General features: G+C 38.6%; 3 protein-coding genes and 1 pseudogene across 3 annotated transcripts; 3 read left to right on the top strand and 1 right to left on the bottom strand.

Annotated features, from left to right (window-relative positions):
• The first annotated feature begins 1,194 nt into the window (after positions 1 to 1,194).
• On the top strand, positions 1,195 to 3,203 carry LOC139110537 (uncharacterized; annotated as a pseudogene).
• A 3,425-nt stretch (positions 3,204 to 6,628) lies between these two features.
• Positions 6,629 to 7,031, bottom strand: LOC139110536 (uncharacterized). Its single transcript, XM_070670369.1, has 2 exons — positions 7,016 to 7,031; positions 6,629 to 6,921 (listed from the first exon to the last, which is right to left on the bottom strand). The coding sequence occupies exons 1-2, from the start codon at positions 7,029 to 7,031 to the stop codon at positions 6,629 to 6,631; spliced, it is 309 nt and encodes a 102-aa protein (XP_070526470.1).
• A 1,071-nt stretch (positions 7,032 to 8,102) lies between these two features.
• Positions 8,103 to 9,917, top strand: LOC139110535 (protein FAM200A-like). Its single transcript, XM_070670368.1, has one exon. The coding sequence runs from the start codon at positions 8,103 to 8,105 to the stop codon at positions 9,915 to 9,917; it is 1,815 nt and encodes a 604-aa protein (XP_070526469.1).
• Positions 9,918 to 19,036: 9,119 nt separating this feature from the next.
• LOC139110534 (uncharacterized) lies at positions 19,037 to 24,382 on the top strand. Its single transcript, XM_070670367.1, has one exon. It carries the CDS (start codon positions 19,037 to 19,039, stop codon positions 24,380 to 24,382), a length of 5,346 nt encoding a protein of 1,781 aa, XP_070526468.1.
• The last annotated feature ends 2,961 nt before the right edge of the window (positions 24,383 to 27,343 follow it).

The raw sequence follows: 27,343 nt of genomic DNA, 5'->3' as shown, positions 1-27,343 counted from the left end.
CAATTAAATTTTGAGCGCCGACGGATAATCTTGGGCGTTTATTTCGATTTTGTTCTTCCAGCGACTCAATATATTCCTCACATTGTTGCTGCCATACACAAAATTCATTACTTGAATTTAATTGATCTGCTTGTGCCACCAGCTCTTGCTCTAACTGATCCATTATTACTCCCAAGATTTATGTATGACTAATGATTAAACTCATGCACTCGCCCATACTTTTATATACGTTGTTTCACTGCATCACATAATAAAAATGCTGAGTTTACATTTTAGCAAGTTCAATGATTTCATTGCGACAATTACATATTACTATACATTCACAACAATATTTTTATTTTAATTGTTTCACGTAACTGCTAAGTTTATATTTTTTAAACATTTGTCGCCATTTTTATAACGCATTAAAATTTCTCATTTTTTCACCTAATGCATAATTTTACATTCATCTTATATATTCTAAGAATCTTGCAGTGCATCAAACAAATGTGCTGATTTCAAAGATCGTGGAATTCATTAAACTTATAATTTCTACGAAATGAGAATATGCAGATTTCAGAGATCATGGAGTTCATCAAACTTATAATTTCTACGAAATGATGGATCAAGTTACCATTTACATGCAATCGATCAAATTATCATTTTTATTCACTGGATGCATCACTTTTATTCTTCTCTCAGTGCATCGAACTTATTAACTTTGCAATGAGTTAAGTATAATTTCTACGAAATGATGGATCAAATTACCACTATGTGTGGTATTATATGATAGATTCAGTTACCATTTTATTCATCGAATCCATCACTTTTATTCTTCTCTCACAGTGCATCGAACTTATTAGCTTTTGCAAATTGCATATGCAACGTTTTAGCGCTTACAATGAATTAGCAAACATTTGTCACCTGATGCATTACCTTCATTCTTCTTGTACAGTGCTTTGAACTTATAAATGCATAATTTGCATATTTTATACATATCCATTGATCTCACTACAGTAAAATAATCTTATTGGCTTTTACGCATGCGACTTTTAGCGCTTATTCGCCGCCGCCGCTGTTCTCACAAAATTATAATCCCACCCACCGGCGATGTATAGCTAATATAAAAACCGCCGAGTTTTTTTCACGCATATATGTATATTAATTGTTCACCTAAACGTAAGCCACAATTAAAAAATATTTTTTATATAAAAAATGGTTGATTTAAACGTAATTATTGACTTATCTGATGAAGAAGAACAAGACGAAGGCCAAAATGTATTAATGGACTTAGATTTATCTGACGACGATGATGATAATTCCACATTGTCTGATGACAGTGACTATGTGAGTGATCAAAGTGAGGACCTCGAAGATTGCATATGTGTGACATTAAATTCACCGCGAATTCGTGCACTTAATGGGCAAACCAGACATTGTATGATAACTTTTTATTATTGCTCGTTAATTGGAAATACTGTGCTATGTACATCATGCATGATTAATTTAAATGATGGTGAAACAATGCAATCTATTGTCAAACATGAAATAGATATTTTCGGTGCATTATGTGGAAGATCATGCACCAATTGCAGACTTCCAACGTATACAATATTTCCATGTTATATATGCCCCATATGAGTTGCATATAATACATAGACAGAACATTGTCGATAAAAATCAATCTTGCTGATTAATGCATTTTATATTAATAATGATTGCAATTATAGTGGGGGGCTTGTGTATAAATTCGAAGTCAAAATTAAACTACAGCATTAGTCATATTCGTTCACGCTGAAGACACTGCATACAAAAATGGACTTCTACGTTTCAGCTGTAGCTAGCACATCATCATTATCAGCATCATATTCAAATAATGTGTGAGTATTAATTTTGCACAAAATTTTTTTAATTTTTATATAAAAAACTTTTTACAGCACCTCAACCAAACAGCGCGCTACACGCTAGTTAAGCAGACGTTATGCGCTTACAGCCACCAGTTATAAATATCTGGAAATTGGTGTGAACGTTGGCCCGCAAAGTTATGTTGAGATCGCTATCGGGGACAATCGAGGACATGAAATTGTATTATCTCTCGAAGCTTGGAAGTCTCTTTGTGAATACCAGGAAAACATTCTGAATCTTCTTCATAATAAATTCAGAAATCCGTAAGATTTTGTACACCTCGGTTTAGTATCAGCTCGACTCTATACCATGAATAATTTAGATCTTCTGCGATTGGAATCCAAAACGTGCATATATTAATGACTGAATCAACGTATCACAAGATGCTTACTCTCGATGACTGCATCACAATAACTTTTGATAGAATGACTGCAGTTCTCAATCAAATTGATGCCAAGTATGTACAATTCGCAAACATCGCTTCAGCTGTAAAGAACCAATCTAATGTTGTAGGTGCAATACGTGCTAGCAGTTTATTTGATAAAAACCAATTTATTGATTGTGAACTGTTAGCACTTGTCTTTAGCGTAAAAAATATATTAATGTTTATTAAAAATTTAATTCTTATGTATTTTTTCTTAATAAATACAGCGTTAAAAAAATGTAGTAAAAAATTATATTTTATCTTTTCTGTAAATAGTGTTTAAATGTAAATATATAAAATATGTAATAAAGTAATATTAAAAAAATTTTTTATTTTATTATCTTTGCCGAATGTATGCGCCGCTGTTCTTAATGAAATAAGATTTTCGCCGTTTCCTGATCTTGCTACGTTTGCATTTTAATTTCTCGGTATTATGGTCTCGTCACCTGAGTGTAGTCTAACCATTGAATGGGGCATTAAAGAAAAATGCATTTGTTTTTTTCGCATAAGTATTTTTGTACATCACGATTATGCGACGAGCTCATAGCTGCCAGTCGTGAACAAAACGAGTCGCGTGATGGACAAGTGTAATTCCGTTATTCATCACGTCTTTAATCGCGAAATAGGAGCGAAAAACGCTTTCAGTTCGGGCGGTTTGTGGTGTAACACGCATAAGAAGAATAACGTCGCGTTGCTGGACGTTTATCAAGGCGACCGGTTGCACGACTACGTCCGAACAAAAAAAGTCGACGAGGTTGTCGTCGACAGGACACCAAGCGTTGGCGACAACGGGGCGTACATTGTAGATAAGCGTCTACATTTGTGCGGTCATACGAGGCGCTTTGCGTTTATCGACGACGACCTACCGTCCGTCAAACGAAAGCGGCCCAACTAATTGGTGAGCAAAATTTTATATTTTTAAATTTTTTATTCAATTTTCGGGGACAATGCGCGGATTCTCGGATGCGTAAAAATAGCCGGTGCGTAATAAAAAATGGTCGGTGTGCGAAAATGGGCGGTGCGTAAGATTTTCGCTAACACGTGAGTTTTAATTCTTGGGGCAATGAGCGAAGCGCGGGGACGGGGGAAAGAATCTACAGCAAGAGGAGCGCACGGAGGTGGAATCTCACTGGCGTAGAGACATCAGAGAAAAAGAGGGGGGACTCGTTTGTCTCTACGCCTGTGAGATTTCCCCTCCCTGCGCTCCTCTTGCTGTAGATCCTTCCCCCGTCCCCGCGTCCCGCTTATTGCCCCATGGATTAGAACCCGTGTTTATTCCCTACTTTTGTTACTTTTAGATCGGGCCGTACTTTTTATCTCCGCGTTTAAATGGGGAGCGTTATGCTTATTTTTTGGAAAATAACCTTTCCGCCGCTTTTAGAGCACCTGCCGCTTTGCACAAGGCTAAAATTAATTTACCAGCAGAACGGTGCTCCGCCGCATTTTTTGCGCAACGCACAACATTTATTGAATAATCGTTTCGCGGAGCGTTGGATGGGTCGCGGTGGTCCCATTACCTGGCCAGCACGTTCGCCGGATCTGAACGTAATTTGTTTGGGGCCATATAAAAGCTCAAGTCGAACACGTGCCTGAAGGTACTGTGAAGGAGGTTCGAGCTGCAATTATAGCGGCCTTCGATACAGTGACGCCCGATATGGCACAACGTGCAACGCAACAAATTGTTCGGAGAGCCGAACTTTGCCTACAAGCACAAGAGAAGCACTTCGAACAATTGTTGCATTGAGTTGTTGCAGTGGATTAGACCTACTGGGGAAACCACTCTAAAAAAACGCGCCATACTATCTACCTCAATAAATGGTGAGGAAAAGATAGTCATATTTACGCCGTGTAATTGTTTAATTTTAAATTGGTAACTTTACCCGTATCGTTAACATTGGTGTCTCGTCTCGCTCGTGCGTCGTCGTTCGCCTCGCTTCGTCGCACATCGTCAGCTTGCTTCACACACGCATTGTCGCCTCGTCTCGCTCGCACGTCGTTCTTGCCGCCGCCTTGTCTCGCTCGTGCGTTTCTCATCGTCTTTCAAATAGCGTGGGTCAGGCTTATACTTGCAACGTTAACTCCTTCTTAAAGGTACGCTCCCACTCGCGAAAATTTTCATAAATTTTTATTTCACTTTGTTAAAAGATTTGAATAAGGAAATTAGTTTTGTCACCGCCGCGGGGGCAGCACCTCGTGGCCGATCGCCGGCGACGGATCGATATCGATCTGTCGTTCGATATTTTGCCTCCGATTCTCGAAGGCGTTGCCGGCTCGAGTCTCTCAGTTTTCACTCAACTGTGCCTAGCATCGTCTCGTGTGCAACGAAGTCCATTGTTCAACTCTAGGAAGATTACTCATCGATTGACTCATCAGAGAACTCAAGTTTTTGTCTACAGTGCAACTCAACCAGCGCATCTTCGCCGTGTGCAAAACACGAAGAACCGACTAGAAGATATCATCCTGCAGCACGAGGCGTGTTGAACCTCGTGCTCAGTGACTCACAAGACTTCGCAGCGTATTGGCTTCATAATTCATACAATTGTGCTTGCAGTTTCGACTCAGTGCGAACTCTAAAACAATCATTAAACTCTCGACTCAAGATCGAAATCAGTGAAACTCATCCTAAATTCAGTGCGGATCTCACAAGGCGAACACGTGCTCACCGCGTGCCGCCGCGTGGTTCGAATACGAAGGACTACCACCCGCCTGTTCGCATAATTTCAAACCGGCCACGACCGCGTACCATCTCCGCGGCGTTTTCGTATAATTCTCAATTTTTATAAAGCTCAGTTTTTATACACGCTTACAAATAAAAATTAAGCAAAATCGTATAAGACTTATCGATTTCTCTTCCCAAGACCTACCTACTCGCGAAATATTCAACACATGAAGTGATACACTCTGTATAAAGAAAAAAAAAATTGTAACGATCGCGACTTTTCGGTGTCGCGTAGTCTTTGCCAGATTAAGGCTCGCCGGAGCCAGGGTTCGCGCGGACTCGGTGGAGCGCGATGGGTCAAGTTCTAGTTGCGGCCTGGGCCGACGGGAGCGCCCGTCGGAAAAGACGAGGTTGTTCGGGCGGACCTGAGGAGCAGCGGTCGGGAGCGCCCGACCGCGGCGATGCCGGCGACTGACTGTTGCGCGGCGGATTCGGTGCCGGACGGGAGCGCCCGTCCGGGGAATCGCGTGAGCACGAAGTGCCCGGGATGTGCGCGGCAGTCGGAAGGGCCCAACTGCGGCGGTGTCGGCGGCTAAGTGCCGCGCAGTGGGTTCTAGGCATGGACAGGAGCGCCCGTCCAAGAGAACCGAAGGTTGGCTGGGATAACTCGGAGAGCAGCGGTCGGAAGCGCCCGACCGCGGCGATGTCGGCGACTAGCTGTCGCGCAGCGAATCCGGTGCCGGACGGGAGCGCCCGTCCGAAGGATCGTATTCGGCACGAAGTGCCCTGGAGCAGTGATGGGAATTTTAGCTCCGAGCAACATCGATGTTGCTGAAGTGGAGAACCACGCACACACGCCAGCGTCCTGTCGGTGAGCGCGCTTCGTTCGGCCTCGCTCGGCTTCGCTCGGCTTTCAGATGAGAACAGATATATATATGTTCCGTCTTCGTCGCACCCAGGCAGCTACAACTCGTAGGCTACGAGTCGTAGCCTTCGAGTTACGGTGACTAAGACGAGTGCTCGCATCGTGCGAGCCGCGTGAATCGCGGGCACCAAGATGCATGTTTTTTTACAGGCTGTATATTAGAATATGATGTGGTCTTCCGCACTACCCAGGAGGTGCCACTTACAGTGCGTTAGGTTTTTTAACGTGGACCTGCGCCAGTAGCCATATCATACCACATTTCTGAATTGTCCAATACGCAAAGTGTCCGACAAACTTAATATTAATTATTAATAAACTGTCTAACACGCAAAGTGTCCGACAGAATGCGTATACTATATGTAGGAAGAATCATTTTTTACGGGAGTAAATGAAAAAGAAGAGCGGCAATATTAATTATTTAAATTTTTATTTTAATTTTAAATTATTTAATTAAAAAAAAATTGATATATTTTTGGGCCGCCTCGGCCTCGCATGCCGTCCCGGTCTCGCATGCCGCCCCGGTCTCGCATGCCGCCCCGGTCTCGCATGCCGCCTCGGCCTCGCATGCCGCCCCGGCCTCGTCTACCGCCCCGGCCTCGTCCACCGCCTCGGCCTCTTACACCGCCTCTCCAAAAGGTTCCTCGCGAACGTCTGGCCGCGTAACCTTTTTTTCGTTTTTCTAAAATGTATAAATAAAAAAATAAGTATATACTAAATATAAATAATAAATATAAATTTAAATATTGTTATTACTTTGCTGCTTCTGCTGCGACTGCGGCTGCTGCTCCTGCTGCTGCTGCTGCTGCTGCTGCTGCTGCGGCTGCTGCGGCTGCTGCGGCTGCTGCGGCTGCTGCGGCTGCTGCGGCTGCTGCGGCTGCTGCGGCTGCTGCGGCTGCTGCGGCTGCTGCGGCTGCGGATGCGGCAGCGACTGTTGTTGCAGTTGCAGTTGATACTGCAACTGCTTGTGATGCTCTAATAGAGCAGTTATTTGGTGCTCTACGGCTACGAGCCGCTCTAATGCACTATTTTCTAAAAAATGAAAAAAGTATTAATTTTACAATATTTTTGAAAACTTGAAAATAGATACTGAATTACAAAAAAAAAAAACATGTATATTACTTACGAGGATTTTCGCTCATCTTTACTCGCTTTTAGACGTCTACTGCTCGTTTATAACTTTGTGAGCGATTATATACAATACATTTGTTTTGCCCTAAGCTACGAGCGCTTCGTGACCGCGAGCAGAAACGATAAATAAAAAATTATTATATATACTGAAAGTACTTCTACAGTTAAATTAGTATATATTGACAGTTTATTTGCTCAGTTGTAATAGTTTTTGTGAGAAATAATTATTATAGAAAGCTGCAACAGATTGTAAGTCTTTTCAATTTATTTTTTATTTTTTCGTATCTAATATTTATAATATATAAAACATTGAAATGTGCGATTTATTGAAAAAGAAAGCTAAGCGAAGCTTTGTTGAAGCTTGGCTTTCTGATGATCGCTATAAATCTTGGATACGAAAAGTTCCCTCAGATGATAGTTTATATCATTGTATTATTTGTAAAAAAGATTTTTCGTGCAATACATGTGTATCACGACATGCGGATTCTGCGTGTCATAATGAGAAAATTAATGAAACCGATTTTGAAACAAATAATGACGCAAACGAGAAAAATATTAGTTTCGGGGCACGGCAAACATTCCGACAACAATGGTTAGATATTGAAATATTTAAACCATGGTTGCGCGAAGTATTACATAATAAAAAATTATGTTTTTGTGCATTTTGTGAAATATATATGGCGGCTAAATTATCGAATATTTATCGTCATGCAGAATCCGAAGTACATATTGTTACGCCGGGAACGGGTCGGCGAACGTCTCCGCGTTCGCGTCTCTCACACTCTCACACACACACACACTCGCGGCGCCTGAGCTCCGCGAAAGAAAGAGACACGATTTGTAAAAATAAACAGGAACGATTTAATAAAGAGCATGCAAGCAGTAACACGTCTGCACCCATTCAAGACATGGGCAGAACTGTCATTTAACAAATAATAATAATCTTCGTTCCCCTGGCAACGGGGAACCGAGACTTCGGAGCGAGCCGGCAGCTTCACGCTGCTCCGTATACCGGGCGTAACAATATTATTAACAATGAAAATAGAAAAAAAAAAGATATAAATGATATGTGTGACAAAAATATGAACGTGGAATCACTTGTGCCGTTTGATGATGAAAAGAAGGCAGCAGAAATTCGATATGCTGCATTTATTACTGAAAAAAATATTTTATTCGAAACGGCACAAGATATTCTAACATTGTTTAAAGAAATAGGAAAAGATTCTAAAATAATAAAAGGCATGACAATGAATCGAAAAAAATGTAAAGGAATTATTTCCAACGTTTTATGTCCGATAGAAACAAATCGTGTAGTTGACATATTACAAAATAATAAATTTTCAATTTTTGTAGATGAAACATCAGACATTTCGAATCAGAAATGGATGACGTTTCTTGTGCGGTATGTTGATCCTGAAATGTTAGATAGTCGTTCGCAATTAGTAAAACTAATAAATATTGACGCAAAAAATAGCAGCGCAGAAAAATTATTTGATGCATTTTTAAATGAAATGTGGAAATTGCAAATTCCATTTCAAAATATAATTGCTATGTCATGCGACAATGCACATGTTATGGTGGGCAAATATTCATCTTTTAAAACAAAACTTCAAAAGTTTTGTCATAAATTATTAACATTTTCATGCTCGTGCCATTCCGCAGCTTTAATTGCACATAATGCATGTAGTAAAATTCCAGAACATTGCGAAGAATTTGTTAAAAAAGTAGCAACTTTTATCAACAGTAGTCCGAAACGTTCGGCTATTTTTGAAGAATTTGCTATAAGTTTTCAGGAAACAAACCACAAAATTTTTAAGTTGTCAGATACACGATGGCTTTCTCGGTATTCAAGTATTGAACGACTTCTTGAGTACTGGAATACTCTATTTCTGTTTTTAACTGAAATAGTAGTAAATAAAAAAACAAAATCTGGAGAATATATACTTTCTATAATGCAAAAACCTGATACAAAAGCTTACCTATTATTTTTAAAACATATTTTGTATCATTTTAATCTCTTTTTCCAAAGCCTAGAAACAAGAATCCAAGTATTAAACAGAAAATCTTTAGAATTTTTATGTGGCATTTGTAGAAATTTCTTAAAACCTGAGCTATTAAGCAGTTTAAAAGAAATTGATATGCCAGAGTTTGATAAAACAGAAAATCAAATTTCAATAAATGAAATATATTTAGAAGAAGAATGTCGAATATATCTAAATAATTTAATTACGGAAGGACATGCAGACGTTGTTGCAAACATTCGACGAGATTGTTTGCAATTTTACGTAACAGCTGCACAAGACATTTGCAAAAGGCTACCAATACGTGATGCCTTTTTATCAAAATTAAAAGTTTTTGAATTTAATACGGCTTTACGCGATAGTAATAGAGAAAGTTCATTTCGTGATGTCTCTTATATCGTGAGCACCTTTGGAGGCTTTGATGAAAAAAATTTGAAGAAAGAGTGGTTTGCATTGTACGAAGATTTTTCAGAATCAGATAAAGATTTGTTAGCAATATTAGAGTTTGATGAATTGTGGAAAAAAATTTTAAAAAGTCATCGATATCCTAATTTGAAGTCTGTCTTGAATGCTGTTAGATCATTGCCAAATTCAAATGCCGATTCCGAAAGAATCTTTTCCTTTTTACCAGATATAAAAACTAAAAAACGAAACAAACTTGCACCTGCAAACGTAAATGCTTTATACGTGTTTAAGTCAGCATTAAAAGCGAGAAAGGAAACCGCTCTAAATATTAACATCAATGAAGAGCATTTATCTTTAATGTCAACAGACAAATTATATTCTACATGTCATAAAAAACAAGAAAGTCATATAACATTATATACTGCAGATGATTGTGACATGGCTGGTCCTTCCTCGTCTACAATGCTATAAATAATTTATTTATGAAAAAAAGAAGTTTAATAATTATCAATTCAATATTAAGTTTGTCGGACACTTTGCGTGTTAGACAGTTTACTTATTATTAATTTAAAATTAAATTTGTCGGACACTTTGCGTGTTGGACAGTTTATTTATTATCAATTTAAAATTAAATTTGTCGGATACTTTGCGTATTGGACAGTTTTGTCGGACACTTTGTATGTTGGACAGTTTTTTTTTTTTATCAATTTAATATTAAGTTTGTCGGACACTTTGCGTGTTGGACAGTTTATTTATTAACAATTTAATATTAAGTTTGTCGGACACTTTGCGTGTTGGACAATTCAGAAATGTGGTATGATATGGCTACTGGCGAAGGTCCACGTTAAAAAACCTAACGCACTGTAAGTGGCACCTCCTGGGTAGTGCGGAAGACCACATCATATTCTAACATACAGCCTGTAAAAAAACATGCATCTTGGTGCTCGCGATTCACGCGGCTCGCACGATGCGAGCACTCGTCTTAGTCACCGTAACTCGAAGGCTACGACTCGTCGCCTACGAATCGTAGCTGCCTCGGTGCGACGAAGACGGAACATATATATATCTGTTCTCTTCTGAAAACCGAGCAAAGCGCGCTCACCGACAGGACGCCGGCGTGTGTGCGTGATCCCCCACTCCAGCAACATCGATGTTGCTCGGAGTTAAAATTCCCATCACTGCCCTGGAGTCGGCGGCAGTCGAGAGCGCCCGACTGCGGCAGTGTCGTCGGCTGAATGCCGTACGGTAGATCCGGAGCCTAGGCGGGAGCGCTCGTCTAGAGGATCCGGTCGCCTCGATGGTGGAGCCTCGGGAGCGCTTAAGGTTTCCAGGAACCTGAGTTTATACTCTGCCTTGGAAGCGCCCAAGACAGCGAAAGACTCTCACCGGGAGCGCCCGGGGACGACTCGGGAGCAGCCGAGTCGGAGAGTATGCAAGAGGCTTCGGGAACGCCCGAAGCCTTAGGAGCTGGAGGATGTGTTCGGGTCGAAGATCGGATCCAGACAAGGTATTTTCTCTGCCGCGAGTTCGGCTTATATAGCCGCCGAGATGAGAGTGGGGGAACTCCCACTCTTACCTCGGCGGCGCGCGCCATCGTCGGACCGGTGGTCGTCCGACAAACTTCGCGTGGCGCGTTCGGTGTTGTCCGGGCTGGTGTCCGCCCGGATTCCCTCGGAGACGGCGTCGGTCGTCTAGAGCGGGTGTTCGCCCTTTTAGTGGCGAGGCATATGCCCTTACCACAAAATTCAAGAAGCTGGTCTCGAACTCGAGACCTCCAGCGTACTAGCCGTGCGCCTTCAACGCACGACCACGCTAACTGTTGGAAGTTAGGCTTATTGTTTCAGTAGATTACACCATCAATATTGCAATAATTTTTTTTCTCGTAAACTAATGGGCATTGGCAAGAGTTCTTGTACCGCGTGTTTCGGGAAGGGACGCCAAACAACATATATTTTGTTCAACTAAATCCCGGGGGCACGGCCTGATAATCCCCTTGTGAGTAATTATTTCTGGCCTCACCCAAAATGCGGATCATATCCACAATTTCATTTGGTAGATAACCAGCCATAATTTAAAGAAGAAGAAGACTTGACAAAATATTGAAAGTTCTTGTCTTACCAAGAAAAAGTCAATGGATGCAATATCCGTCTGTTGTTTGTACTAATCGGTTAGGTATGCCTGTAATGACTGACAAGTGTTAGAAGTTTTAGTTATTTGTTCGTATGCTTAACATTAATCTGTGCTAAAAATTGACACTAACAATCAGTAAACACTTACAAGACAAGTTGCACTCCGAGATTGATCCAATTTGTTACAGAGATAGTCACAGTTTGGATTGCAGGCATACCTAACTAAAAAGTATTTTGAGGAAATAACATGACATTTTTCGGAAAAATGTTTCAGACAGAAGTTACTTACTTTTTGATGAAGAAAAAAATCTGCAATAAAAAATTAAGGTTTCTATTTAAAATTTTAAAGTTGACCTTTAAATGACCTACAAATTCGACCTCAAAGTCAAAGACGAGATTACCATCGGTTGTCCCCTTTCAAACCAAATAACTTTTGTCTAAAACATTTTTCTCTGAAACCAAAAATAAGGAAGTTATTTGGGGTGCATACTTAAAATGGGACACCCTGTATATATATACACACATATGCATGTATTGTTTGTAAACTAATTAAATAAATACTTTTATTAAAAAAATATGTTAACCTAATATTTTTATTTTTTCTTTTTATAAAATAGAATAATAATTAAATAAAGTATATAATTGTTAATTTTTTTACAGACATGTAAAAATAAATTTAAAAAAAAATTACATAGGCGTGACTCAAATCAGTGATCCTGCGCTTACTGGACCAGAGCCATCCGCGCTGGGCTACTACGCTGCTTCGAAAATAAGTCTAACTTCTCGGTACTTCAACACATCGCAAATGTTTAAATTCGATTTTCTTTGATATTTTAGAGAAGCGCATCGAATAGCTTTACCACATTAACATAGGAACACCAATCTTCAATCTCTGCGAGTTTGAATAAAATTGGTGTTCCGTTGAGCGCGACTTTCCTCTGTTAGATCGAACAGTGCTCGTCGCATTACCAACCGCGCGACTGCCTGCAACAAACGCGCGAACGACAGCACTTAGCCAATCGCGGCGCGCCGACGAACTCCGGGGCCCAATTGCCGATCGCGCTACGGCCAACTACCAATAGCCGCACAGTGCCTGTGCGCTTTAACCAATCGCGCATTCGTGCGGCATTGTACAATTAGCTGACTTTCCCGACAGAGCGTATGCCAATTTTCTGCGAATTGCCGCCCGCGCGGCTTTTAACAATCATATTAAATTCCTCCCTTCCTTCAAGCCGCCGCAGCGACCGACAAAGATTAAAATATCGTATTTTACATTTTCCACGAATTATCGGTTTATTGTTTTATTTGTAGAATCGCAATCAAAGACCGATTTTTGGAATATTGCCCAGGGGCCAAGATCAAAGTTGTTCAGAACCCACCAATACATTCCAACTCAAAATCATATTACAAATATAGAATTTGTAATTATTGAAATCCAAATCTCTCAATTTGTATTACCTGAACGGCTCACTTAAAAGTATAGGTCAATCATGTTGCACGTACACTTAGCACAGGACACTACTGTATTGTTTTATTACACTTATACCGAGCATTCTGGTTTTTTATTTAAATATTATTTAAATGTTATTAATACACGTTTTTAAATCACAAATTTATAAAATAATGCAAAATTTATAGTTTGTGTGTCATATGTAGCAGTAATTTTATTTATATATAATTTGTATATGTTACATAATCTATTACATAAAGTACATCATTTAATGTAATTTAGTTTTAGCGACAAATATCGATCAAAGGATGCCATGGTTACTTCGCGACTAACAAAGGTACTTTGTCCTTCTACTTGACGCAGCATTTTCATGGTCTTAAATTTAAATGTATTTAGTGTGAATTTTATTGTTAATAACAAGTAAAGTTCTTGTTAATTTATACATTTGTTGTGAAAAGACAGATTTGTATTTGGAAAATAATTCTAGCAATTTTTTTTGTCAATTATAAAGTATTGTATTAAATATTCTAACTGTGAATTATGTATAAATTGCAAATTATAATATTTAATATTAAAAAAATTTTTTTGTTAGGTTTATGAAATTTAAAAGTGTAACAATATATAGAAAACAAAATGTGGAATAGATGGAAATTATTTAACGCTACGGATTTTATATCCTTAATGTACCCTTGCTTTGCGTTTTGTCGTATTCTTGGAATATTTCCATACGAGATAAATTCTTCAATCTTTGAAATTTCGAAACCACAATATATACTGTCAACCGTAATTGTTTGCATTTGCTGTGCATTTAATGTGGCCGTTATTTATCACTTTATCATTTCTAAAATTACTTTGGGAAGTTTAACTAAAAATCTTGAGTATATTTCTTATAATATGTTTAGCAATTTTATGTTAATTACCACGCATATTTTGAGTACATCACGAATGTATTTGTTACAAACTATGTTAATAATTTCTTCAAAATTGTCATTAGAATCATATCAAAGGATGTCTAAATTAATTCATTTCAAAGATATAATTGGTATTACCGTATTAATAATGCAAACAATTATTTATGAACTTCATGGAGATATACATGAGTTTGAACTTAATTATTTGACAATCTCACGTAAAATACTAGGAATGTATTTTTATGTGGTGGTATTTGAGATAAATATGTTTTATATAAATTGTGTTTGTGTATTAAAAGCGTGCTTCGAGAACATCAATGAAACTTTAGAGCACATGCAAATTTCCATAACAAGTAACAGAAAATCATGTAAGCTTAGAGTGATTTGCCACATACATAGAAATCAATTTTTCTTATCTGAATTAAAAATCCTGAAAAAATGGCATTTGATGATAACTAATGCTGTGAAAACATTAAACACAGTTTTTGGTTTACAAATCCTTGCTATTATAGTCATGTCTTTTTGTAACATCGCTTTTCAAATGTATATGTCTATAGTGCATTGGCAGGATGGAATACTGATTAATTTTGATTTTAATTTTTTCATCTTGCTTTTAACAACAATAGGATATTATGGTATAAATATAATACTACTTGTGTGGGCTTGTGAAAGCGGCAAAAATAAAGCCCAAAAAATTAACACAATTATTCATGATATACTTAATAGTGTTAATAATAAACAAATTAAAAATGAGGTAAAATGTAAATTTAATTATAAAGTGTGTCTACGGTTCTCGCTCGTGTGATGATAAAGATTAATAAAATAAACTTCTATATTGTTTTGCATTATTTGTATTAATAGTCTAAATATAAGTAAGTTTAAAAAATTTTTTATAACAGAACGAATGGGAGCGTCACAAAAAAAGTGATCAATACGCTAAAATAATAGAATGACCCACTCAACCAACCATTTTGTGACAGTAAGCAGACAATACGACAGTATAGCGCACGATAAGAAGAAGCGAAACATTTTTTATGAGCTCTTCAGACTCGCCATCGTTGGCCAAAAATTTATTAGTGGAACAGGCTATTTTTCTAGATTCTAGAATCTAGAAAGTCGATTGCTTCTATCAGCGTGCTCTGATTCTGTTATATAAATTTTTTAATATTTATGTGTGAATAATTAACACAAAACGATATAGTTTTCTTGTTTATTTCATCTATTTTTATTATGCAGGCAATTGAGCCCTTGAAATACTTTATATATTACTTTCATAATATAATTTACATAAAATTAAATTCACTAAAATATAATTATATTCTTCAATTTTGTTTTTTTTCTTATAATTACTTCATTGCAGTTGCAGCTCTTTTCTTTACAAATATTGCATTGCAAAAATTCATTTTTAGTAAATAATATTACAGTGGACGCGACGCTTATTACAATAGTAAGTAATTAATTTAATTAAATTTTTGTAATAAAATATATATGGTTTATTTCTTTTGCTTTACTTTTAGATAACAGGAAATATTACAACATATGTATTAATCTTGGTTCAATTTTTAAATGCGTCACATTCTTGTGATAAAAAAACATTTTCTAATGTTATATAATTTAATTTAAAGATACAACAAATTAAAAAAAAGCAATACAATGTGATATTAAATAATAAAAAATATGTTTACATTTTATTGTGAGTACAACATAAATGAAATATTTTATTACACTAAAATTTATCATACGGGGTGTCTGAAACAAAATATCAAATATAAACACTGTGGATAGGTATTGGAAATTTAGAACAGAGTCATATACTATTTTACAAAGTTTATAAATGTTATCTAATAATTAATTGAAACATATCAAACTGTTGTCTTCTCCATTCTTGGTTTCTATTGTTGAATTATGTATGCCCAAACATTATCAACATTTAAATCTGGTAGACGAGAAAGCTAATCGACCAAAAAAATCTCGAAATAATTTCAAAATTGTTGAAATTTGCCCGTGGATAGTAATTGTAATAATAATAATGAAGAGTTAATAAACCACAGTTAATTGTACATAAGATGCTTCTTTATTCACTGTCCGAATGCGAGTGAGGCAGTGGCCCTAGTTGCAAATACATATGATCTGCACGTACATGTCTTATCTCTAACATTGAAATCCTAAGATATTTCTGGGCCGCAAGACAATAATAAAAAATGTATATTAAAAAGACACGCAAATCTTTTTTTTATATTCTTAACACTTCCACTATTCAAGTGTTTTATTTTTTTTTTATTAATTTACATTTATATTAAACCTATATCGAATAACAGAGTTTTTAATTTATTCTTAGCTAGTAGTTTTATAAGAAAATCTGCACATTGTTTTTCAATGGATATATAATTACGTCGGTGAAGTTGGCCCCCACATTTAAATTTTTGAAAAAAAAAGGGAATTCTGAACTTGTTTCAAAGAGTTCTAGAGTTCCTGATAATTTTTAAAAGGAGTTCTGCCCTTTAAACTAAATAAAACACCATTTCTATAACGGGGAAGCCAACTTCACGCCCCACCCCATTTCTCGATTTTTGTTAAAAAAAGAGGAATTCTGAACTCTTTTCGAAGAGTTAGAAATCCTGATAGTTTTTAGAAAAAGTTCTGCTCTTAAAATTAATTAAAACCAAAATTAAAAAGAAAAGTTCCATTATTATTTTTTTAGCGATTTTCGCAGTTTTGAAGTGAGTTCTGTTCCCACCCTAAAGAGTACTATCGAAAAGCATTAGGTCGTGTGGCGCTCCGACCCACCCCTTAAAAGTTACAACCCCTCAAAAGTTACCAGAATATTTTTTTCGCGAATTTTTTTTTGCAAATTTTGAAGTTCTAAAAAGAGTTCTGTTCCCCCTCCAAGAGTTCTACAAATAAGTCCTATAGCATTTCGCGCTTCTACTCACCCCTTAAAAGTTACAGCCCCCTAAAAGTTACCAGAATATTTTTTTTGCAAATTTTTTTGCAAATTTTGAAGTTCTAAAAAGAGTTCTGCCCCCCCCCTCCCCCAAAGAGTTCTACAAATGAGCCCTATAGCATTTCGCGCTCCGACCCACCCCTTAAAAGTTACAGCCCCCAAAATTTACCCCAAATTTTTTTTCACGATTTTCAAAATTTTGAGAGAAGTTCTGTTCCCACCCTAAAGAGTTCTATTGAAAAGTTTTAGATTGTTTCACCATAAAGTTGAAATCGGCGGAGTTTCGTGTTTACGAAGCGTCGTAATTTTAATGTTTGTATTAATGTTAAAAACTAATAAGTTTGATAGGAATTAGATTATTTTGTTGGAAATTAATAACACCTTTAATTGTTTTATTTTGGGTTTTTTTAGTAATTTTTTTTTTTTTTGCGAGTGTTAAGAAATAAGAAAATATCAAGAAATGTAATGCGATGCTTGTGCGTTGAAAGGTTTCGTGCGTTTGGAAACTTTGCTTTTTTCTTTTGTTACTTATTAGTATAAGAAATTTATAACTGAATATCCGGTCACGTAGACCAACTGATAAGTTTAATCTTCAGAGAAACTGGGCCTTCCCGTAACACTATACGGTCGTCCTTATGAACAAAGGCAGGGCAAGCAGATATCGCAAGCCTTCTCTCCAGTAGTTAGTTGCCTTCCGATTCTCAATACGGATAGTTCGTGCTGCTTAGCAAATAATATAACTGTTCGTTTCATACGTAAACTGCAATTGAAAAGGTTTGCTTGTGCGTCGCAGAACCGGCAAACCATTAATATTGAACTAACTTTCTACATCTCCATTATTCTTATTTTTTTATTATTTTGAAACGACCGTAATTCCTGGCCGCGAATATCTTGCAAGCGAGAGTGCCCGGACGTGCTCGCCGGGCGGACAGGATTCGCGAGTTGAATTGAGAGGTCCGAGAATGCACGAGACGTGGTTTATGTAACAATTAATTGATGCTTTATTCAATTAATAAAACAGAAATACATTTAAGCCAATTATGACGAACGCGTGATTGAGACGTCGCCGGACGAACACGAATTTAACAATAGATTCACGATGACGCGTTAATTGGCGCGAGTATGCGCTTGATCGGTACGGTGGTAATCGATACGCGGATCTATGACGGGCGGGCCGTTACAGGTTTTCGGCAGCCGCCTAGATAACGCCCTAATCGGAGCGTGGGGTGAGCGGCGCGAATATTTCCCCGAGTCGCGGGCCTGGGCGGGGCCTGATCTATGCACGCGGCGCGAGACGCGGTGATCGACCTAACGCTTAGATCGCGGCGCGAACGCGGTATTCGGACAGCGGGGAGGATGGAGCACCTGTTCGGTGTTGCAGTAGCCGAGAGTACTCGGCCGAGGCGGAGATCTCTCCACCCCGGTTTTGTGCAACGGTGCGAATGGATATTTTTCGCCTAGGCAAGCTGACTGTCGATCCGGGATCGAGATCGCTCGAAGGAGGCGAAGTGCGCTTCACCCCACGAGCCGGTCGTACAAGTCTAAGTCGCTTTCGGCAGGAAGATTCCTCTGCGGTGCAAGCGTCAGGAGTTCCTGACCGAGACGGAGTTCGCTCCACCCCGTTGGTTTGCTTGCTCCAGGAGTCGGTTCGGTTCGGATGTTCGCTGCGAAGCGAACGGCACGAGAACGGTGCGCGACTTCCCCGAGTTCGGCTTTTTATCTCGCACAAGGCGACATCCGGGGGTATCCTTGTTCGCGGCGCCGGCCGCGGTATTCCGCGGTACCGTGCGCGTCGCGCTCGCTCGGATGAGTTCGGGGCCGCTCGGATACGCTTGTTCCGCGGGACTTGGCGCGTTCCGCGGTACTCGTTATAATTACGTATTTCGATGATCGGTTTCTTCGGGAGCCCCCCGCGCTCCCTTGCCTGGCCGAGAGGATGGTCGTCTCGTCCGTTCTTCACCGGGAACGATGCTCATTCCGGGGGCATCGTTACAATTTTTTTGTATATTCTTTATTCAATCAATAAACCACATTTTCTTTCCTAAAAAAATTTGTAAAGTGTTTTTGAAAACTCAAACATTTTTTGGTCCTTCGAGCCGGATAGTGTAAATCAGTGTGAAATTTATACTGTTCAAGTTTGCGACAAGTTCGTTACGATGAGTCAGAATCACGATACGTTAATTAACAACCAACAGGAGTTGCACGGCTGTATTGCAAGAGCCGTAGACAACTTGCGTAAGCTGGGATCAGCAAAGATAACAACCAGTGCGATAGAAATTAGAATCAACCAACTGGATACCAATTGGGCGAAATTCGAAAAGGCTCATGATCAATTAAGAGAAGAATATTGGGAACAAGTGAAAACTCATGCCTATATTACTAAAGATTATTATGCAATCGTGGAAGAGGTTTATTACAATCAGCGGGCTACTTTGGAAGAAATGATGCTAACATTGTCGCCCTCAGCAGGATCTTCAAAGACACCGGAATCTCCGCGCAGTTCGGAGCCCCTTCGAAGCCAACTACCAAGATTGCAATTGCCTACCTTCTCGGGACGCTTTGAGGATTGGCCGAATTTTAAAGATCTTTTCCAGTCAATGGTGGGAGCTGACAGTTCATTGCAAGAAATACAGAAGTTTCATTACTTAAGAAGCAGTCTTAAGGGGGAAGCGGAACAATTAACACAAAACATTCCGACGACTGCAGGAAATTACGAACGAGTGTGGACCATGCTTCAGGAACATTACGAAAATAAGCGTTTGCTTGTGCGCTCCGTGCTTACCTCCTTTTCAAATTTGCCGAAAATGAAAGGAGAGAGTGCATTTGAATTGCGAAAGATTTTTAATGGAATGCTGCAGACCGTTGCTGCATTAGAAGGAATCCAGAGGCCTGTAGCAGAAAACGATTTATTTGTGCATCGAATAATTGAGCTTTTCGATTCTTATACACGTAAGGAGTGGGAATCGGTTATTGGAAATACCACAGATCCTCCATGCTATGAGGAATTGAGACTGTTTATGGAAAACCGTCTCCGAACTTTGGAAGCGATCCAGCCGACGGGACGTGATTTATCGTCTAAAACTACAACTGGATTTCGGGCTACGCGAGCACTTGTTTCTAACCCAGCTCCGTTACAGAGCGGAGGTAAGCCGAACACGTGTTTTTTGTGCCACGGACAACATTATATTCTGGGCTGCCCGGAATTTCAAAAAAAAGGGCCTAATGCGCGTAAAGAATTCGCGATTGAGCATCGCTTGTGTTTCAACTGCTTCGGAAATCATCGAATCAATCTGTGTCCTTCTACCAGAAGCTGCTACTATTGTAAAGACAGACATCATTCAACAATCCATGAGGCCTGTTCAACCGGAAGTATGCGAACTGGAGTCAATGCCTCCGCCGCAGAGCGTCGTACCACCGGACCCAGAGCCATCGAGCATCGAGCCTCAGAGGAGTTCAACGCATCCAGCAGCAGGAACATCAACACCGGGACGGCGCCGTCGAAATACTCGGAAACAGCCGAAAAACCAGCCGGAACCAGCGCTGAAGGAGCAGTGGCTCTCCACTTGCGTAATCTCGTAGAGCGAAAACGAGTTTTGCTTGCGACTGCCAGGGTTTTCGTTACGGACAAATTTGGTAAAAAACACACCGTGCGTGCGCTAATTGATCCGGGTTCGGAAGTCTCGCTTGCTTCTGAATCTTTAATGCAAAAATTAAAACTCCCGCGAGTTTCGGATTCAACGCCTATTTTTGGAATTGGTGGAATAATAAATATGCATGCTCGTGGTAAAGTAATATTTAAGATAGAATCCGGAACAAAAACTCCGTTTTCATTACAAATTACAGCATTAATTTTGTCTCGACTCACCGCCTCAGGGGTTAGTCTAGAAAATATGTTCAGCGAATCGCAGCATTTAAGCGGATTAGAGCTAGCAGATCCAGATTTTCGAGCTTCCTTTAATATTGAATTGATCTTAGGTGCGGAAGTATATGCTATTATCCTTGAAGAAGAAATTCGTAAAGGAGATATAAACGCTCCGATTGCAATAAAAACCGCGTTGGGATGGGTACTTTCCGGAACGGCGGGCGGTGAGTCAACAGGCAAGGGCGTAACCGTGCATAAATGCACCACGGGAATAGATTTGTCCGATTTAGTTAAGCAATTTTGGCAGCAGGAGGAAATAAAATTGTCTCTTCCGGCCTTAACTGCAGAAGAAATTGAGTGCGAAAAACATTTTGTAGAAACTCATCGCCGCAATGAGACAGGACGTTATATAATTCGATTGCCGTTTTTAAGCAAGGACGCGGTTCCAAATTTTAAAAATTCTCGCTCAATAGCTGTTAAAATGCTTCAAGCTCTGGAAAAACGATTAAGCAAACAACCGCAGATTCGTAAATTATATAATGAATTTATGACAGAATATCATCAGCTTGAGCATATGACTAAAGTAACTTCACCCGCGCCGACGGACGAAGTGTGCTGCTATTTGCCACATCATTGCGTAATCAAATCAGCCGAGGAAAAAACTAAGATACGCGTAGTTTTTAACGGATCAGCCCGGATGGCACAAAATATAAGTTTAAATCAAGTTTTGCTGACGGGTAAAAATTTGCTGCCAGAATTGCCTGCTATAATAACCAATTGGCGCCGACATCGGTTTGCGATAGTAGCGGATATAGAAAAAATGTACAGACAAATCTTGGTTGACGACGCGGACAAAAAAATGCAGCGTATTGTCTGGCGTTATGACCCTGCTGAGAATGTAAACGACTATCAGTTAAACACTTTAACTTATGGGCTTGCTTGTGCACCATTTGTAGCCCTGCGAGTATTGCAACAACTCGCGGAGGATGAAAAAGAAAAATATCCTATAGGCGCTTCCGTGTTGCAATCGGAAACTTATATGGACGATATCCTTACCGGAGCAAGTTCCGTAAACGGAATACGCGCTTTAATAAAAGATCTAGTTGCAATTTGCATGGCGGGCGGTTTTCCGTTAAAAAAATGGGCTGCTAGCTCGAAATTAATAGAGGACATAATTCCCAAAACAGAACATCAAAACCAGCCTGTCGTTTGGCAATCCGTCGAGGGACATCCGATTTTAGGAATGCAATGGAATCCTAGAACGGATACGTTTGCCTTTCATATCCACATAATTGCAGAAAAAATATACTCAAAAAGAAAAATTCTATCAGAAATTGCACAACTGTTTGATCCGCTTGGGTGGCTAGCACCGGTTATCATTCGCGCGAAAATTTTTATTCAATCATTATGGCTAAAAAATTTAGATTGGGATGAGCCCCTGCCGAAAGAGGAGCAAGAATTTTGGTTAAAATTTCAAGCAGAACTCCCTGAACTGCAGAAAATTGCCTTGCCCCGCTGGATAAATAGTCTTGCCTCAAATTGTAGTATAGAAATCCACGGGTTTTCAGATGCTTCCGAGAGAGCCATTGCTGCGGTTGTTTATTTACGAGTAACGTGGACTAGTCCGGACGAATATGATGACTTTCACTTTTCCAAAATTTCGCTTTTGCAATCAAAAACTAAAGTTGCTCCTTTAAAAACTATTTTTTTACCGCGATTAGAATTAAATGCCGCCGCTCTATTAGTGCGTTTAGTAAACAAAATAAAACTTGCTGCAAAATTTAAAATTAATAGAGTTTATTTATGGTCCGACTCTACGGTTACTTTGGCTTGGATTCGGGGTCATTCTTCGCGCTGGTCAACATATGTAGCTAATAGAGTGACTGAGATACAAGAGACATTACCTGATGCTCAGTGGAAACACGTGTCCGGTAACGAAAACCCGGCCGATTGTGCGTCGCGAGGAATTTCTCCATCGGAATTAGCAGGCCACCCGCTGTGGTGGACCGGGCCAGCTTGGTTATCACCATACGATGAATTAAATGCGAGATTATTTCATCAAGAAATTCCTCGAACGCATGAGGAGGAACGACCTGCTAGGGTACATATAGTTGAAAACAAAAACCAGGAAAATGAAATGCTATTGCAATTTTCTTCGCTAACACGATTATTGCATATTACTGCTTGGTGCCGTCGCTGGCCCACAAGATTACGAGAACATAGAAATCGAGATCAAGATCTCGAACTAAGCGAACTTGAGAGTGCAAAAAATCTTTGGATTAAGCATTCACAAGATACATTTTTTTCTAAAGAAATTAAGGCTATTAAAAATAAACAGACATTATTACGACAAAGTGCATTATATAAATTAAATCCATTTCTTGACAAAAATGAAATACTTCGAGTAGGTGGCCGATTGCAACACTCGCCTATTAATTATAATCAAAAGCATCCGATCATTCTCAGCAAGGATTCATATTTTGCGAAATTAGTAATTGATAAGTGCCATCGTATGACACTGCACGGCGGGGTGCAGTTAACCTTAGCTACAATAAGACAAAGATATTGGATCTTAGGCGGACGCCAAATTGTTAAATCATTCATACACAAATGCGCCAAATGTATACGTTGGAAAGGAACAGCATGTTTCCCGCTTATGGGAAGTTTGCCTCATGCGAGAACTTCTCCGTTACCACCGTTTTTTAATACAGGTCTAGATTATGCTGGACCAATTATGATGCGAACCTCAAAGGGCAGAGGCCAAAGAGCCTATAAAGGCTTTATTGCCATTTTCGTTTGTTTTTCTACCAGAGCCGTTCACATAGAAGCCGTTTCAGATTATACAACTGAAGCATTTCTAGCGGCCTTTAGGCGATTCACTTCTAGACGCGGATTATGTGCCCATCTTTATAGTGATCGCGGCACAAATTTTATAGGGGCAGATGCGCAACTTAGAAATTTTATAAAACAAATAACACATGATTCATTGATTAAAAATAATCTAACCAATAAAGGGGTTCTTTGGCATTTCAATCCCCCCAGTGCACCCCACTTTGGGGGCCTCTGGGAAGCCGCGGTAAAATCTGCAAAATTCCATATTCATCGGGTAATCGGTAAAGCAACACTGACGTATGAAGAATTAGCAACTTTCTTGACGCAGGTAGAAGCATGTTTAAACTCGAGACCCTTGCTTCCGATCTCCGATGACCCCGAAGATTTTGAAGCACTTACGCCGGGTCATTTCTTAATAGGGCAACCTCTAAATGCTGTACCCGAACCTTCATTACAAGAGATACCTGAGAATCGGCTAAAGCGATGGCAACTCATTCAAAAAATGCGTGACCACTTTTGGCAACGATGGTCCAATGAATATATTCCGACGCTTAATGTAAGAAATAAATGGCCTGTTGCGATGAAAAACTTAAAAATTAATACTCTATGTTTAATTCGTGGGGAAGGCACTGCACCTTCGAAATGGCCCCTTGGGCGTATTATTGCTATTCACCCTGGAGCCGACGGTCAAGTTCGCGTGGTAACCGTTAAAACTGCAACAACCACTTATACGCGACCCGTAGTTAAAATCGTCCCATTGTTTGCTGAGAATGAAATAAATCATGGTTCTAATGCAACCGAAACATAAACATGCTAGCGTAAGCAAATGTTTGTTCACAGCGAGAACGAGGCGGGCGGAATGTTAAGAAATAAGAAAATATCAAGAAATGTAATGCGATGCTTGTGCGTTGAAAGGTTTCGTGCGTTTGGAAACTTTGCTTTTTTCTTTTGTTACTTATTAGTATAAGAAATTTATAACTGAATATCCGGTCACGTAGACCAACTGATAAGTTTAATCTTCAGAGAAACTGGGCCTTCCCGTAACACTATACGGTCGTCCTTATGAACAAAGGCAGGGCAAGCAGATATCGCAAGCCTTCTCTCCAGTAGTTAGTTGCCTTCCGATTCTCAATACGGATAGTTCGTGCTGCTTAGCAAATAATATAACTGTTCGTTTCATACGTAAACTGCAATTGAAAAGGTTTGCTTGTGCGTCGCAGAACCGGCAAACCATTAATATTGAACTAACTTTCTACATCTCCATTATTCTTATTTTTTTATTATTTTTTTGTATATTCTTTATTCAATCAATAAACCACATTTTCTTTCCTAAAAAAATTTGTGAAGTGTTTTTGGAAACTCAAACAGCGAGAGTTAAAAAAATGCATTTACGCACGCCCGGGAGACGGTTCTTCCGGGGAGTGTGGAACTCGCCGGCTCTAGAGCCGTAATACCGCACTAAAACGACCACTCTTTTACTATTTGTTATGGATTCCTTATTTATTTCTTTTTGTTTGCTATTTTAAGTAAAAAATTAAATTTTTAGTACTACTATCTTTATTACTACGCTTATGTATACGATTTAAAGAAGTTAATATGAAGAAAATGTTACTAAAATTTGTTTTATTATCATAAAAAAGACATAAGGTATTGTAGTTATCAGATCGAGTTATAAGTATTTCCGTTTAATTTTATCAGACATTTATTTTGCTTCTCAAGAAATAACAAAATCATATTAATTTATTATGTATTTACCATTATCACGTGTAACGTTCTTTCGTCTTTTTGGTAGTTTATCAATTTCTTTCTTTTAAAATAAGTTTATGATTTATATTATTTCTTAATCGTTCTTAATACAAAATGGGAAATGAAAGAAGTGGGAATTTTGATTAAGCAATAAAAAGATACAAGATAATGTAGATAATGTAGAAATAAAAAAATAAAACATTTTAACATTTTACGTTTATGAATAAAGTTACTATACTTATTAAAAAAATAAAATAAAATAAAAAAGCAATATCGTTCTTTTTATATACATTTTAGAATTACGCATTTGTCCATTTATCATACTAGTAAGGAAATAATAAAGGTGTTTTATTAGATGAAGAAATACAATATGAGCAAATATTAATTCGTTTTTCTTTTTTTTTAAATGTAAATGAATAAACTTTATTTTTTAAACATATCTTGAATTTCTAATGATAAAATATTAATTATATATATACAGGGTGTCTCACCCCATGTGTCGAATCCGTTAGGAATAGATAGAACTCGGGTAGACAAATTAGAAAGTCCCACACCATTTTGCAAAATTCTCAATGGTTATTGAGAAAAAAATTAATTTGTCTAGCGCAAAAGCGATAAGGAAGCCACGCGTGAGTGAGCGCGACAGGCGACGGCGCCATTCCTAGCCATTCGCCTGTCACGCTCACTCGCCCGCAGCTTCCTTGTTGCTCTTGCGCTAGACAAATTAATTTTTTTCTCAATAACCATTGAGAATTTTACAAAATGGTGTGGGACTTTCTTATTTGTCTACCCGAGTTCTATCTATTCCTAACGGATTCGACACATGGGGTGAGACACCCTGTATATATATATACAGGGTGTCTCAGCCCATGTGTAAAATCCTATACAGATAGGTAGGTCTTAGGGAGATAAATAAAAAAGTTCTTTAACGTTTTGAAAAATTTTCAATACTTATTGAAAAAAAAATTAATTTGTCTAGCGCAAGAGGACAAGGAAGCTATAGGTGAGTGAGCGCGATAGGCGACGGCGCCATGTCGCCTGTCGCGCTCACTTGCCCGCAGCTTCCTTGTCACTCTTGCGCTAGACAAATTAATTTTTTTCTCAATAACAATTGAGAATTTTACAAAATGTTAAATAACTTTTTTATTTATCTCCTAAGACCTACCTATCTGTATAGGATTTACACATGGGCTGAGATACCTGTATATATATATATATATATATATATATATATATATATATATATATATATATATATATACAGGGTGTCCGAAATATTATTAGCAATATTAAAACTGTGGGTAGAAAGTTAGATTTGGAGACGAAAAGTCCTTTACGAATTTGTAAAATTCGTAACCATTATTGAAAAAAAAATTAATTTGTCTAGCACAAGAGCGACAAGGAAGCTGCGCGTGAGTGAGCGCGACAGGCGAATGGTTAGGAATGGCGCCGTCGCCTGTCGCGCTCACTCACACGTGGCTTCCTTGTCGCTCTTGCGCTAGACAAATTAATTTTTTTTTCAATAATGGTTACGAATTTTACAAATTCGTAAAGGACTTTTTGTCTCCAAATCTGATTCTTTACCCACAGTTTTAATATTGCTAATAATATTTCGGACACCCTGTATATATATATATATATATACAGGGTGTCCCAGACATAACAAAGGATACTGGGAGAATAGATAGAATTGATTTAGAAAAGTCCGTACCATTTTGCAAAATTCTCAACCGTTATTGTGAAAAAAATTAAAATGTATAAATTGTATAGGCGTAAGAGCGACAAGGATGCTGCGCGTGAGTGAGCGCGACAGGCGACGGCGCCATTTCTAGCGATTCGCCTGTCGCGCTCACTCATGCGCAGCATCCTTGTCGCTCTTACGCCTATACAATTTATACATTTTAATTTTTTCTCAATAACGGTTGAGAATTTTGCAAATGTACGGACTTTTCTACTTGTCTCAATCAATTCTATCTATTCTCCCAGTATCCTTCGTTATGTCTGGGACACCCTGTATATATAT

Source organism: Cardiocondyla obscurior, linkage group LG21 (genome assembly GCF_019399895.1).
Source record: "Cardiocondyla obscurior isolate alpha-2009 linkage group LG21, Cobs3.1, whole genome shotgun sequence".
In the NCBI taxonomy this organism is placed as follows: Eukaryota; Metazoa; Arthropoda; class Insecta; order Hymenoptera; family Formicidae; genus Cardiocondyla; species Cardiocondyla obscurior.
Note: the sequence above shows the minus strand (reverse complement) of the source record. Positions and strands in the feature narration are given on the sequence as shown.

Bases quoted from the DNA above. Each gene is read 5' to 3' on its own strand.
- LOC139110535 (XM_070670368.1), top strand. From the start codon at position 8,103: ATGAACGTGGAATCACTTGTGCCGTTTGATGATGAAAAGAAGGCAGCA.
- LOC139110534 (XM_070670367.1), top strand. From the start codon at position 19,037: ATGAGTCAGAATCACGATACGTTAATTAACAACCAACAGGAGTTGCAC.